We start from the raw sequence: 16,814 nt of genomic DNA on the forward strand, positions 1-16,814 counted from the left end.
CCAGACAGTGATGCAGCCTGTCAGAATGCTCTCCATAGTACAACTATAGAAGTTTTTGAGAGTATTTGTTGACATGCCAAATCGCTTCAAACTCCTAAAAAAGTATAGCCGCTGTCTTGCCTTCTTTATGACTACATCAATATGTTGGGACCGGTTAGATCCTCAGAGATCTTGACTCCCAGGAACTTGAAGCTGCTCACTCTCTCCACTTCTGACCCCTCTATGAGGATTGGTCTGTGTTCCTTCGTCTTACCCTTCCTGAAGTGCACAATCAGCTCTTTTGTCTTACTGACGTTGAGTGCCAGGTTGTTGCTGTGGCACCACTCCACTAGTTGGCATATCTCACTCCTGTACACCCTCTCGTCACCACCTGAGATTCTACCAGAGATGGTTGTATCATCAGCAAATTTATAGATGGTATTTGAGCTATGCTTAGCCACACAGTCATGTGTATATGGAGAGTAGAGCACACACCCCTGAGGTGCGCCAGTGTTGATTGTCAGTGAAGAGGACATGTTATCTCCAATCCACACAGTCTGTTAGGAAGTCTGGTTAGGAAGTCAAGGATCCAATTGCAGAGGGAGGTACAGAGGCCCAGGTTCTGCAACTTCTCAATCAGTATTGTGGGAATGATGGTATTAAATGCTGAGCTGTAGTCGATGAACAGCATCCTGATGTAGGTGTTCGTGTTGTCCAGGTGGTCTGAAGCCGTGTGAAAAGCCATGAAGCACATTGGTTGCTTGTCAATCTTTGTTTATGTATAGTTTTTCACAAAACCTAATGTATTTCTTTTTTATCCTGTAAATGCCCACAAGAAAATGAATCTCCTGGTAGTATATGGTAACATATACATACTTTGATAATAAATTTATTTTGAACTTTGAACCATGGAATTGCAGTGACTTTTATGTTTAGAGTTTGGACCTTCCCAATTAACATCCAAAACAAATGATATACAACCCAAGATTATGGCTACGAGTGTTTGGTCATTTGGATAATGTCAAGGAAGCATCTGTGCTCCAAAATAGAAATGCATCAGGCTGAGGGAGACCTTTCACTCCTTTTAACCTGTCCCAACTCTTTGAAGAATTGTTCATTTAGATGCACTCCTGCCCCATTTCACCAAAGACCCATCAAGCCTTTGTTCAATTCCCACTGAAAGTCACAGTGCCTTTGATTTGTCACTCATCCTGCATTCTCTAAGTCACAGCAAATCTCTGTTGGTATTATTCACCTCAGTCCCGTAGAACCAGAATCAGAATCAGTTTTCTCATCAATGACATATGTTGTAAAATTTGTTATTTTGCCGCAGCATACAGTACAAAGCATAAAAATTACTACAGTTAGTGGCCACTTTATTAGGCACCTCCTGCATCACTGAGTGTCTGTTCACTCAGGTGAACTAAAAACGAAATTACCTTAGTTGAGACAATAAAAGTTACTTGTTGGTAAATACAAGTCTCTCTATGCCTCTCTGATCATTATTACAAGGGGCGATTCTTATAACAGAATTCTTGTAACAATGGTCTTCTGCTGCTGTAGCTCATCCACTTCAAGGTTTGACATGTGTGTTCAGAGATGCTCTACTGCACACTACTATATTGTTATATTTCAAGGGGAGTAGAATATAAAAACAAGGAGATAATGCTGAAGCTTTATAAGACACTAGTCAGGCCACACTTGGAGTATTGACAAACGTTTTGTGCCCCTTATCTCAGAAGGGATGTGTTGTCATTGGAGAGAGTCCAGAGGAGGTTCACAAGGATGATTCCCAGAATGAAAGGGTTAACATATGTGGAGCATCTGGCAGCTTTGGGCCTGTACTCTCTGGAATTTAGAAAAATGCTTGGGGATCTCTTTGAAATCTACTGAATGTTGAAAAGACTAGAAAAGGTGGATGTGGAGAGGATGTTTCCTCTGGTGGGGTATCCAGAACTAGAGGGCACAGCCTCGAAATTGAGGGGCAACTTGTTAGAACAGAAGTAAGGAGGATTTTTTTTTTTTAGCCAGAGAGTGGTGAATCTGTGGAATCCTCTACCACAGACTGCGGTGGAGGCCAAACCCGTGAGTATATTCAAAGCAGAAGTTGATAGTTTCCTGATTGGTCGGAACATCGAGGCATATGGTGAGAAGGCAGGTGTATGGGGTTGAATGGGATCAGGGATCAGCCATGATGAAATGTCAGAGCAGACTCGATGGGCTGAATGGCCTAATTCTGCTCCTATGTCTTATGGTCTTATGGTCTTACCGTTGTAACATGTGGTTATTTGTGTTACTGTCACCTTCCTGTCAGCTTGAACCAGTCTGGCCATTCTCCTCGGACCTCTCTCATTAACAAGGCATTTTCACCCACAGGACTACCACTCACTAGATGTTTTTTTGTTTTTTTCGCACCATTCTCTGTAAACTCTAAAGACTGTTGTTTGTCAAAATCCCAAAAGATCAGCAGTTTCTGAGACACTCAAACCACCCCGTCTGGTACTAACAATCATTCCATAGTCAGAGTCACTTAGATCACATTTCTTCCCCATTCTGACATTTGGTCTGAACAACAACTGAACCTCTTGACTACGCCTTTTATGCTCTGAGTTGCTACCATATGATTGATCGATTAGATATTTGCGTTAATGAGCAGGTGTACAGGTGTATCTAATAAAGTGGCCACTGAGTATAAATTGCAAAATAAATAAATAGTGCAAAAAGTGACGTATGCCAATGAAACTGTTACTGGATGTTATAAATATCTTTCATTAATATGAATTTTTTTTAATCCCCCAACTTCTCCTTTCTTTCCTCATAACTGAAGTTCAGCATTCCTCTATAATCCCACATCTTTTTAAAGCCTTGCTTCCTCATTTGTAGCCAATGTTTCCAGGAGTTTGTTCAATCCATTTATAAAATAATCCCTAGCCTATAAGAGTTCTTTCTCATCAGTCGGGTTGGATGGAAGCCAGTAGTCCATTAATGTCTCAAGAATAAAAGAAACCAGGAACAGGAGTGGTCCACCTGTCCCATCATTCAATATGGCTGATCTGACCCAGGACTCAACTCCACTTCTGTACTAGTTCCCAAAGTCTATCTGTGATCCAGCCTCCAGGGCAGAGAGTTCCTGAGATTCACCACCGTGTGTAAGCTGGAATTCCTGCGTGCCAGTTCAAATGACTGCTCCCTATTTTTGTAATCACGTTCCCTCATTCAAGACTCCCTCACAAGTGAAGACATCTACCTTGCCTTACCCTCTTAGGATAATAAATGTTTTAATATGATCACCATTCACTCTATAACCCACTGTTCCTCAAATTTTGTTGTTGAAGTTGAAATATGTAATAATCTCAAAATATTTCATTTACAATTTACTTGCTTTTTCCTAGTACCACCTGACCAGCCTCGCCTGACGGTGTCTCGAACTTCCGCCTCCTCCATTACATTGGCTTGGATTCCTGGTGACAATGGGGGCAGTTCAATCAGAGGTATTTGGTGGTCTTAACCTATACCATTGGCATTTATTCTGTTTGTATTTGAAAACATCTGGTCCTTAATGTATTATTACAGTGACATTGCAATGTTTTATTTCTGCATGTCAGTTTGGCACAGTAGTCACTATCTAACGTCTGAGTCAAGCAATATTATGATGAAATGTTTCACTGATGGCATGGATGGATTCAATCAGACATCAATCACAATGAGATATGGGTCAGCATGCACCGGTTGGACCAAAGGGCCTGTTGCCATGCTGTATTGTTCTGTGACTCTATAAAAATAGAAATACTGCCAATGATTGACAATTCACATAGCAATCAGTGGAGAATGAGACAGAATTAATGTTTCAGGTTGCTGATATTTCATCAGATACACCCCAGTGGTGGATACAGTGGGTCCTGGTTAGAGGTGCTATTAAACGCAACAGATGTAAGTGGAGCTAAGGTCATTTTTTAAAGATTAGTTTTATTTGTCCAATGTACATCAAAACACTGAAACACCCAGTGAAATGTGTTGTTTTATCAATGACCAACACAGTCTGACGATTTGCTTGGGGAAGTTCGCAAGTGTTGCCATGCTTCTGGCGCCAACCTAGTATGCTTACAACTCACTAATCCTAATCATAGATTTTTGCAATGATGGAGGAAACCAGAACACCCAGGGGAAACCTACTCTATCACAGAGAGAATATACAGACTCCTTACAGACAACGGCAGGAACTGAACCCCGCTGAGTTATCTCTGGCACTGTAAAGTGGTGTGCTAACTGTAGAACATTCCACTGCAATCCAGTCCAGAGCCTCTAGTGTACATCTCTGAAAGCTGAGACCTCAAACCTTTTCTGGGACCCCACCTGCAAACTCTGACCACAAATCTCCCTCAACGTACCTCTATGAGGGAAGTTAAAGGGGAATGAGTGGTGGAAATGTTCTGACTCTGCGCCACTTACTCATTCACAAATTACAGAATTTCTTACCTCAATGCGACTTGATTTTAGTTTTGCTAAGTATACATAACTCGCAAGAACTAAGATGTTAAACCATGGTGTACTACCCTATTCAAAATTCTCCCTTCATTATATGTGAAAAAATACTTCCTTTTTGTTAACAAGTAAAACCCTTTATTCCCATCAAATATTTTTGTAAGTAAATGGTGCTGTCTTTCATCTTATCTCTCAAATCATTTTGCTCAACAATTCCATTAATTTGTCTCTTGAATCTATTTAGGCTGTGTCCAATTGAATGAGGTTTCCTGATATCCACTGATCTATTATTAAGGTTGGAAAATATTCTGCCCACCGTTTCTTACAAGTCATGCCCCTTCTATTTGAACTCCTCACTATTGTGAATGTTCAGCTTTGTCAATCGTCTTTGTAATCTTGAAAACATCATTAAGTGCCACTAGTGTCCTTGATTTTGTTATCACTTATCCGCACAAAAGCCTGGATGGATAAGAACATTGCTTTCGGACAACCTTTCCTGTCTTCTTGGTTATGATAATGCTTGTTCTATTTTGTAATGGAAATCCTAAATAGAGGAATTATTATTCTGGGACTGTATGTTCAGTGTAGATATAATCTTCAACAGGGTGGTTTTATTAGGTCTGATCATGTGGTCTGGAAAATCTACCGAAAATATTTGCTGGCAATAATATTGCTGGGAAGGAGATTTGCCCTAAGCAGAGTCTGTCAACACGACAGCCTCCCTTATCAAGGACTCTCACCATCTAAGCCATCCAAGTTTGCGGATGACACGAAGCTGGGCGGCAGTGTTAGCTGTGAGGAGGATGCTAAGAGGATGCAGGGTGACTTGGATAGGTTAGGTGAGTGGGCAAATTCATGGCAGATGCAGTTTAATGTGGATAAATGTGAGGTTATCCACTTTGGTGGCAAGAACAAGAAAACAGATTATTATCTGAATGGTGGCCAATTAGGAAAAGGGGAGGTGCAACGAGACCTGGGTGTCATTGTACACCAGTCATTGAAAGTGGGCATGCAGGTACAGCAGGCAGTGAAAAAGGCGAATGGTATGCTGGCATTCATGGCAAGAGGATTCGAGTACAGGAGTGAGGAGGTACTGCTGCAGTTGTACAAGGCCTTGGTGAGACCACACCTAGAGTATTGAGTGCAGTTTTGGTCCCCTAATCTGAGGAAAGACATTCTTGCCATAGAGGGGGAACAAAGAAGGTTCACCAGATTGATCCCTGGGATGGCAGGACTTTCATATGATGAAAGACTGGATCGACTAGGCTTATACTCTCTGGAATTTAGAAGATTGATGGGGGATCTGATTGAAACGTATAAAATGCTAAAGGGATTGGACAGGCTAGATGCAGGAAGATTGTTCCCGATGTTGGGGAAGTCCAGAACGAGGGGTCACAGTTTGAGGATAAAGGGGAAGCCTTTTAGGACCGAGATAAGGAAAAACTTCTTCACACAGAGAGTGGTGAATCTGTGGAATACTCTGCCACAGGAAACAGTTGAGGCCAGTTCATTGGCTATATTTAAGAGGGAGTTAGATAAGGCCCTTGTGGCTAAAGGGATCAGAGGGTATGGAGAGAAGGCAGGTACAGGGTTCAGAGTTGGATGATCAGCCATGATTGTACTGAATGGCAGTGCAGGCCTGAAGGGCCAAATGGCCTACTCCTGCACCTGTTTTCTATGTTTCTATGTTTCTCTTTTCCCGCAGCTGCCATCAGGAAGGCGGTACAGAAGCCTCAGGACCCACACCACTAGGTTCAGGAACAGTTTTTACCCCTCAACCATTAGGCTCTTGAACCAATGAGGATAACTTCACTCAGCTTCGTTCACCCCATCACTGAACTGCTCCCACAACCTGTGGACTCACTTTAAAACACTCCTCATCTCATGTTCTCGATATTTATTGCTTATTTATTATTATTATTTTGTACTTCAAGCTTGTTGTCTTTTGCTCATTGATTGTTTGTCCATCCTGTTGAGGTGGTTTTTCATGGATTCTAATGTGTTTCTTGGAAGGGAGCTTGCAGTTGGTCCTGTGTATCTGCTGTCCTCATCTTTCTTATTTGTAGAGATCACAGGTTTTGGAACTGCGTAACTGCAGTGCCATTGATGGTAGACGTTGCGGCCTGTGATGGAATCAGTGAATGGTGGACAGTCAAGTAGTTTACTTTGTCTTGAATTGTTCAAAGTTTTCACAAACAAGAGAACATTAGCAGATGCCAGAAATCAAAGCAATACACAGTCCTGACGAAGGGTCTTGGCCTGAAACGTTGACTGTTTACTCTTTTCCATAGATGCTCCCTGGCCTGTTGAGTTGCTTCAGCATTTTGTGTGTGTTGCCTTGTCGACTACTGCTTTTACTTGAGATTTCAGACTGAGGCCTCTTCTGGCTATGATCAAGAATATAATATAATAATACTTTGAAGAGAAGTCCAATGTCCAGGCTTATTTGTGATTGTTACAATGCTATTTGTGGATCTTGTTGTGTGTAAATTGGCTGCCACATCTCCCATATTACAAGACTGATGACACCCCTAAATTATTTCATTGGCTGTAAAACATTTCAGGACCTTGAGTGATGCAACATAAATGTGTCGAAGTATTATTCCTCTTACATTTATCTCCTTTGTAATTAATCCTTTTTCTCATTAGTTAACCTGAGGGAATACTGCATCCCAGTGGGAAGCCAAGTCCATTAGTTCCTTACAGAAAGCTCATTTGAAGATGTTTAATTTGCCCCAGGTAGACATGACCAACCCCCAATGCTTGTACATCTTGTGAACGTAGGAGAGTGAGGCATAGGCTAATTAAGGTATTTTAAAAGGAAAGGATACACAGTGAGAACATAGGATCAGGAATAGGCCATTCAGCCCCTCAAGCCTTCTCCACCATTCAATCTGATTCAATATGTGTTCTTTGCGAGAACATATTTTTGGTAAAAGAGCAACACACAAAATGCTGAAGAAACTCAGGAAGTCAGGCAGCAGGGGAATAACCAGTCAATGTTTCAGGAGAGACCAAGTATCAGGACTCAAATGTCAACTGCTCATTCCCCTCCATAGATGTTGCCTAACCTACTGAGTTCTTCCAGCATATCGTGTGTAACTCTGGATTTCCAGCAATTGTAGAATCTCTTGTGAAAATGGAGTTAGGTCCAGATTAGTCAAGATCTAATTGAATGGCACAACAGCCTCTGTGGTAGGTCCTGAACACATTTCCCTGTTCCTTTGTTCCTCAGTGCAGCTCCTATAAGGTTGTAGTTATCACTGATCTGATTGATGTACAGGTATGTGCCCCCTTCAAGCAGGTGGTTGCAATTAGCACAATAAATGTAATTAATATGGCATTTTATTTGTTCACGCATGTATATGAAGGGGTTATTGAGAGGAACACATGCAAAATGCTGGAGGAACTCACCAGGTCAGACAGCGTCTATGGAAAAGAGTAAACAGTCGATGTTTTGGATGACTTTTTGGGCTGAGACCCATCATAAGTTTATTCATTGTGTGTTGCTCTGGATTTCCAGCATCTGTAGAATCTTTTGTGTTTGTGTTTATTAAGAGTGTGTTTTAAATGTGGGGTCCCCCAAAATATGATGTATAATGATTGTCAAATATGCAAAAGAAGATCCATTTCCTCACCTGCTTCTGTCTGTCTCACAATAGTGAAGTCATGAAACAAGAGATTCTGCAGATGCTGGAAATCATTTTGGGCTAAGACCCTTCATCAGGATCTTGGCCCAAAGCGTCAGCTGTCTTTTCCTCTCCATAGATGCTGCCTAACCTGCTAAGTTCCTCCAGCATTTTCTGTGTGATACAATAGACCTGGGAGATGCTTTGTTGTCACCTTCATCACCCAATATTCCCCTCTAACTTCCATCCTCTCCACTCCGGTCAGACCACTTCTGGTCTTGGTGGTCAGTCAATGATTCCCAAGGTCAAAGGTAGGTGTGCTCAAATCTGTTTTGACAATGCCCAATCCTCTTTTATCAGACACAAGTACCTTTTTAATAATCCTTCACTAGTGAATTAGAACACAATCTATTTAGCAATAATTTCCTATTAAAATAACATTACTGCCTTTCTCACACACAGGTCAACAAACAGCAACAAAACATACAGAAGCAGTAAGAGAGAAGAGACCAACCCAGCAATTAATTATGAGCAAGCATTTAATTACCTTAACCAATCACTAAAATCCCTTCCCTCTCAAATTTGACTTGTTGATAAACTTTTTTTCCCCTTAATTGGGTTACTGATATTAAAATCTGAGCTTGCATATAAAAGCAGCATGTGCCTTCATCTCCATCCAGACTGCAGCACAGGAGGTTTGATTGCCATAAAGAAATTGTCATGTGATTTCTGCCTGACTTCTCCTGAATACTAATTCCTCCAAGACAGAGACTAATAAATGCTGGGTAATTGAGAGATGTGGGTGTTGTAAAAGAAACAAAGAAACTGAATATGCAGGTATCGAAAATCATTAATGAGGCATGAAGGACATTGAAAAGGGGTGAAGAGATATAGTATGAAAATGGTTCTTTTGGCCATCAAATGCCCACTGTAAAATAAAGTTTACCTTTTTTGGTTATATGTACACTAAAATATCGAAACATACAGTGAAATGTGTCATTGCCTCAGGCGGCTGTGGAGGCCAAGTCTTTATGTATATTTAAGGCAGAGGCTGATAGATTCTTGATTGGTCAGGGCATAAAGGGATATGGGGAGAAGGCAGGAGATTAGGGCTGAGAGGGAAAATGGATCAGCCATGATGAAATGGCAGAGCAGACTCGATGGGCCAAATGGCCTCATTCTTCTCCTATGGCTTATGGTCTATGGTCTTATAATTCTGCAGATGCTGGAGATCCCAGAGTAACACACACAAAATAGTGGAGGAAATCAGCAGATCAGGCAGCATCTATAGAGGGGAATAAACATTTGAGGTTACGGGCCAATAGGAGAGGTATTACCTCCCTCTTGTTCCCCACCTTTTTTCCATTTATTCCATGGTCCACCATCTCTCACCTCCCCTACCCAGCCCCCATGCAATCCTCCCTACCCCACACATCCATCCATTCATGATTTAATGGAGGGGGACAGTGCAGGCTTGAGGGGCTATGTGGCCATCTCCTGGTCCTATGTCAATGTTGTAAAGCCAAGGCACTAATTGAGTAAGAGGCTGTCAATGTAATTCAAACATGTGCTTGTACTATACCTATATCATGAGTAAGTGAAGTGCTGATACTGTTGATTATTATCAACTGATCTAGGTTAGGCAATTCATGACAACTCTTAATGAATCAAAACTTGCACTTTATTTTCTCTGCACAAACATCAACATAACTAAGTTGACCCAGGCCAACAATTTAACTCATGACTTCTACTGTTCCCTCCATAACAACACTCACGCAGACCACTTCAACAATTTATAACAGCAATATAGGAATCTCCCACTGGCCGGTCGATTAATCCTTCTTCTCCCAGCATCTGGCATATGTGGCGGGTGGGGGGGTGTTGGTTGTCTTCCTTGTGATAGTTAGTCTCTGAAGTTATTACTGCTTTGCATTCAAAGCTCCTCATTCCTATACCCTGCATATCAGTTCAAATGTGTTTCAACCTATTTGGTTCTAGACTATCTGGCTACTGTGTGTCAGCTTCCTATTGACTCTGGTCCAAGCCAGCCCTTTATTGTCCTTGCACAAGTGACAACCTGTAATTAATACCTCTTTGTTCTGAATCAGAGCAGACCAGCCAGTTACTAGGTTCAAGTTACTCAGGTCAGACACAGATTCCCTTATTCGTAAATCTGCATGTCCTATCATACCAAAGAACACCTCACAAATAACTTCTTATTTCAAAATGATCAACAGATTATCAGAAGCATCATTCTATCCACTTTAAAGCACTTTGATACACTAATTGCTGAGCAAAACCAGTTCACAACACAGGTCACAAAATGGAGGCTGCAGGGCAGCTTCCCAAATATGCAACCAGATGACAAGAACAAAGACAACTGGTTATCTACTTCCTCTGTCCTTGACTCGATTTGAGTTCTATGTTTTATTCAATATTTTAATTCCTTCATGGCCAACAGCACCTCCTGTTGAAATAATTTGATTTAGGCATAATTGCATGGAAATTCATCCTCCATGTGCCATGTAGAAGCCCAGCTCTCATCCGTGCCGGGTCTTCACCATCCCCTCCAACCTTCAACTCTCTGAGGCAGAGCGCTCTGTCCTCAGTAAGGCCCTTACCTTTGTCCCCCTTCGCCCACACCTCAGCAAGTTCCGCGTTCGCCATGACGTTGAACTCTTCTTCCGCCGTCTCCGTCTCCGAGCCTACTTCTTCGGCAAGACTCTCCCACCCCCACCGATGACCCCTTCTCTCGTCACCAACCTCATAGTTCCCACACCCCACTCTTCCCGTTTCTACCTCCTACCCAAGATCCACAAACCTGGCTGTCCAGGTAGACCCATTGTCTCAGCTTGCTCCTGCCCCACCAAACTCATTTCTGCATACCTCGACACTGTTTTTATCCCCCCTTGTTCAATCCCTTCCCATCTATGTTCGTGACACTTCTCACGCTCTGAATTTTTTTGATGATTTTAAGTTCCCTGGCCCCCCACTGCCTTATTTTCACCATGGATGTCCAGTCCCTATATACCTCCATCCCCCACCAGGAAGGTCTCAAAGCTCTCCAGTTCTTTTTGGATTCCAGACCTAACCAGTTCCCCTCTACCACCACTCTGTTCCATCTAGCGGAATTAGTCCTTACTCTTAATAATTTCTCCTTTGGCTCTTCCCACTTCCTCCAAACTAAAGGTGTAGCCATGGGCACCCATATGGGTCCTAGCTATGCCTGCCTTTTTGTTGGCTTTGTGGAACAATCTATGTTCCGTGCCTATACTGGTATCTTTCCCCCACTTTTCTTTCGCTACATCGATGACTGCATTGGCGCTGCTTCCTGCACGCATGCTGAACTCGTTGACTTTATTAACTTTGCCTCCAACTTTCACCCTGCCCTCAAATTTACCTGGTCCATTTCCGACATCTCCATCCCCTTTCGAGATCTTTCTGTCTCTGTCTCTGGAGACAGCTTATCCACTGATGTCTACTATAAGCCTACGGACTCTCACAGCTGCCTGGACTATTCCTCTTCCCACCCTGTCTCTTGCAAAAATGCCATCCCCTTCTCGCAATTCCTCCGTCTCCGCCACATCTGCTCTCAGGATGAGGCCTTTCATTCCAGGACGAAGGAGATGTCCTCCTTTTTTAAAGAGAGGGGTTTCCCTTCTTCTACCATCAACTCTGCTCTCAAACACATCTCCCCCATTTCCCGCACATCTGCTCTCACTCCATCCTCCCGCCACCCCACTAGGAATAGGGTTCCCCTTGTCCTCACCTACCACCCCACCAGCCTCCGGGTCCAACATATTATTCTCCGTAACTTCCGCCACCTCCAACGGGATCCCACCACTAAGCACATCTTTCCCTCCCCCCCTCTCTCTGCATTCCGCAGGGATCGCTCCCTACACAACTCCCTTGTCCATTCGTCCCCCCCCATCCCTCCCCACTGATCTCCCTCCTGGCACTTATCCGTGTAAGCGGAACAAGTGCTACACATGCCCTTACACTTCCTCCCTTACCACCATTCAGGGCCCCAAACAGTCCTTCCAGGTGAGGCGACACTTCACCTGTGAGTCGGCTGGGGTGATATACTGTGTCCAGTGCTCCCGATGCGGCCTTCTATATATTGGCGAGACCCGAAGCAGACTGGGAGACCGTTTTGCTGAACATCTACGCTTTGTCCGCCAGAGAAAGCAGGATCTCCCAGTGGCCACACATTTTAATTCCACATCCCATTCCCATTCTGATATGTCTATCCACGGCCTCCTCTACTGTCAAGATGAAGCCACACTCAGGTTGGAGGAACAACACCTTATATTCTGTCTGGGTAGCCTCCAACCTGAATGCATGAACGTTAACTTCTCTAACTTCCGTTAATGCCCCACCTCCCCTTTGTACCCCATCCCTTATTTATTTATTATTATTATTTTCTCTCTCTCTCTCTTTTCTCCCTCTGTCCCTCTCACTATAACTCCTTGCCCATCCTCTGGGCTTCCCTCCCCCTTTTTTCTCCCTAGGCCTCCCGTCCCATGATCCTCTCCCTTCTCCAGCCTCATATCCCTTTTGCCAATCACCTGTCCAGCTCTTGGCTCCATCCTCCCCCTCCTGTCTTCTCCTATCATTTCGGATCTCCCCCTCCCCCTCCCACTTTCAAATCTCTAACTATCTCTTCCTTCAGTTAGTCCTGACGAAGGGTCTCGGCCTGAAATGTCGACTGTACCTCTTCGTAGAGATGCTGCCTGGTCTGCTGCGTTCACCAGCATTTTGTGTGTGTTGCTATAATGTTCCACTGCTAGTCTGAGTATTGTTGAGTGGTAGTGAAGCAGTTACCGCAACGCCTTACAGTATCATCTGCAAGATCAAGTTTGAATCCCACCGCTGTCTATAAAGAGTTTGTACCTCTTCCCCATGACTGTATGAGTTTCTCCAGGTGCTCCGGCTTCATCCCACATTCCAAGGACGTATAGATTAAGGTTAGTGAATTAGGGGCATGCTGCAGGCGTGGCAACACTTGTGGGCTGACCACAGCACATCACAAATAATGACACAAACGGTACATTTCACTGTATGTTTAATGTACATGTAACAAATAAAACTAATCTTTATCTTTAAAATGACCATGTTATAAAATACATTATCGTTGCCCCAGTGCAGCGGTTCCCAACCTTTCTTATGCCATGGAGCCTTACTATTAACCGAGGGGTCTGTGGACCCCAGGTTGGGAACCCCTGCTCTGGTAGGACTTGTCACTCATTGGTTGTTGGCCTCATTCATTGAGTAGTGGTGAACTGTAACTTTTCCAGTGTTATGGCTGCCACAGATCGTCACCGCTGAAAATTGGGTTTGAAATATTATTTCCTTATCACTAGTGAGGTACTCATTTGTAAATGTAACAAAGGCAGAAGTGGAATTAGAGTCAGATTTATTATCACTGACTTTAATGATGTAAAATTCCTGTTTTCCAGCAGCAAAATCATAAATTTATGATTAAGAAAATAAATAAATAGTGCAAATAAAGGAATCATCTGGTCGTGTTCATGGACTGTTCAGATATCTGATAGCAGAGGGAAAGAAGCTGTTTCTGAATCATTGAATATGGGTCTACAGGCTCCAGAATCTCCTCCCTGATGGTGGGAAATAGAAGAGGGTATATGTAGTATGTATGTCAGTGCTATTGAGATCCTGAGAGACAATAACAAGATAAATACTACTGGCCTTTTCCAGAACTAAAAACAGGATGAGGATCAGTCCTTTAGGAACCTCTTGATGGAGGGTTGTGAGCACAATGGATGTACAGTCATTAAGTATATCCAGCAATAAGATCGATAAATTTTTGGATATCATTATAATGGTAAGGATGTGGGACCCAGCCTTAGTCTTATTGAGTGGCACAACAGGCTGGAGGAGCCATGTGGCTAACTCCTGCTCCTATTTCTCCTGTTCTGAGATTCACTTTGTCAAGCACCTCTTCCCTTTAAAATAATATCCCAGGCTGCAGTGGACACACTGATTTCACATACAGATGGAATGCTCATGGTACATAGATGAATCAAAAAAAATTGTATATTAAGGGAGGAGGCTATTCAGCTCATATCGAAGATACTAGCAGGAAGTGAAGAAGAGTCTCGGCCCGAAACGTCGACTACTTATCCCCCTTCATAGATGTGGCCTGACCTACTGAGCATTTTAGGTGTTGATCAGGAAGGTTGTGCTCTCTAAATTTTGTACCAGTGACCCAGACAAGGGTAAAGATGAGCAGAATTACAAAGAAGGTATTTATAGGAGGAGCTTGTAACACATTGCTGGGTGTTGGTTTATGTGGGAAAGAATTCAGCCTTTTTTTTCAAGCACACAGGTAAACAACTGCAAGGCCAAATATTTCAGAGTTAGTTAAGTCAGGATCACTTTTCAGAGCCTGAAGCCAGACAATAGGAAACAATGTTTCATGTGGAAGCAAAGGAAATGCCTGAAAGCACTACTGATGGAAACTTGATTCAGTTTTGATGCATGTAGGCATTTGTAGCCAATTTGCATCACGAGTGATTGTAAACTCAGACAGAAAAGTACTTGCATTTCTGTAACATTCCCTCACAGCCTTTGGTCATCCCTGCATGAACATTGATTTCTCCAACTTCTGGTAATTTCTCCCACTTCCCCCACTTCTCTTTTTCCATTTCCCATTCTGGCTCCCCTCTTACCCCATCTCTCCTCCCCACCTGCCTACAACCTCCCTGTAGTGTCTTGCCTCTTTCCTCTTTTCCCATGGTCCACTCTCCTCTCCTATCCTCACTTTTACCTTTTCCATCTATGACCTATGGTCTATGTAGCACCTATCACCTCCCAGCCTCTCACTTCATCCCTCTCCCCCACCGACCTCCTTTCCCCCTTACCTGGTCTCACCTTCGCCTGCCGGCTTGTACTCTTTCCCCTCCACCCTCCATATCTTGTTCTGCCTTCTTTCCCCTTCCTCTCCAGTCCTGATGAAGGGTCTTAGCCCAGAACATCAACTGTTTGTTCCTCTCCATAGATGCTGCCTGACCTGATGAGTTCCTCCATCATTTCGCATGTGTTCCTCAAAAATGATTTAAACTTTTCTTCTTTCACCTAAAACTATGCTCTCTAATATTTGACATCTGCACCCTTGGAAAAAGACTATCCACATTATCAATGGCGCATCCTTTAGGATGAGATGGCAAATTGGATAATAAAGATCCCAGGACGTAAATAAGGATAGGAGGGTTCCTGTGGCTAATACTGATGTTGAAATCAACATTGTAAAAGTCAATACACCAATTCATTGTTCCATTACTGTTTTGGGGATATAGATATGAACAACCTAGTTGCTCTGCTTCTGACAATTCAACTATGACTGCACTTCAAAATAACCTCTTTATCTGTTAAGCACAAACATGAGATTCTGCAGATGCTGGAATTCCAGAGGAACGCTCACAAAATACTGGAGGAACTCAGCAGGTTTGGCAGCATCTATAGAATGAATAAGGGGGGAGGAGTACAAGGTGACAGGCGAGACCCGGTGAAGGAAGATAGGTGGGGGGGGGGATGAAGTAAGAGGCTATGAAGTGATAGGTGGATGAGATAAAGGGATGAAAAAGAAGGAATCTGATAGGAGAGGAGAGTGGATCTTGGGGGAAAGGGAAGGAGGAAGGACACCAGAGGGAGGCGATGGGCAGATGAGAAGAGAAGGGGTAAGAGGGGTGTCAGAATGGGGAATGGAAAATGAGAGAAGGGGAAGGGCGAGAAATTAGGAGAGTAGAATGTTCCCGAAACACGCTGTTGGGGAGTTAGTGGAAGCAGACATAATAGCAATGTTTATGAGGTTTTGAGACAAACGCAAGAACGGGCAGGCAATGGATGGATACCGACTAAGTGCAAGCAGATGGGATTAGTTTAAAATGGCATCATGGTGGGCCAAGAGGACTGTTCCTGTGCTGCACTGTTCTATGTTTTGTGAAGAAGGAACGCAGTCTCTGTCTCAGACTGGGATTCAGACAATATGAAAGACAGGAGGGAGAAGCGTCTTTCTGAAAATAAAGATATGCATGATGGATGAGAGACAGATTGAGCAATGGATGAACAAAGATATAGAAGCTGGAGCTTAAGGCCACCATTCTAAATTACTTGTGAGAGAGTTCTATCCTGTGACAGAAATTGAGGTCAGAATGCAAAATCAGAGTCAAAAATCAGCTATTTAGGTAAATTACCCTTAAAATAAATATTTATTTGTTTTATCATGAAAATTTCAAGTTTTATGTATTACATTTTAGGGGGAAAATGATCAATATGGTTAAGAAATAGGACAATGCTTGACCATGGAGTTTTCTGAATTTCATCTGCCTTCATTGCTTTTACATTGAATGGAAGATCTGTTTCTTTGATTTCTTACCAATTTCAGGCATATTTGAAACCAGAATCTGTTTTGATGCAGTTCGCTGCTGCACTGCTAGAAATAAAAATCCGATGTAGCGAGGGTGTGGTAGTTTCACTTACGATAAAACCAAGATGGATACTGAAAAGGTTACTTTGGCATATTGGCTGTTCAAAATGGAGATCAAAGTGCTTGCCAAGTTTAGCTGGAAAAAAGCTGCAGAGTGGAATAAATCATACAAAACTACCCTCTCTTCCATCCAATAGGAAGGTAGATGAAATTAAGGAAATTACTGTAATTTTATCTCTTAACTATGTCGATCACTTCTGGACCAAAGTTGAAAA

At 42.9% G+C, this 16,814-nt stretch overlaps 1 protein-coding gene across 1 annotated transcript in view; it reads left to right on the forward strand.

Annotated features, from left to right (window-relative positions):
- dscaml1 (Down syndrome cell adhesion molecule like 1) overlaps positions 1-16,814 on the forward strand; it is a 786,587-nt gene that overhangs the window by 677,832 nt on the left and 91,941 nt on the right. The window contains exon 24 of the mRNA XM_063038255.1: positions 3,372-3,470. Within this exon, the coding sequence (XP_062894325.1) occupies positions 3,372-3,470 (99 nt within the window). The remainder of the gene's footprint in view (positions 1-3,371; positions 3,471-16,814) is intronic.

Source organism: Mobula hypostoma, chromosome X2, assembly GCF_963921235.1.
Source record: "Mobula hypostoma chromosome X2, sMobHyp1.1, whole genome shotgun sequence".
Classification (NCBI taxonomy): domain Eukaryota; kingdom Metazoa; phylum Chordata; class Chondrichthyes; order Myliobatiformes; family Myliobatidae; genus Mobula; species Mobula hypostoma.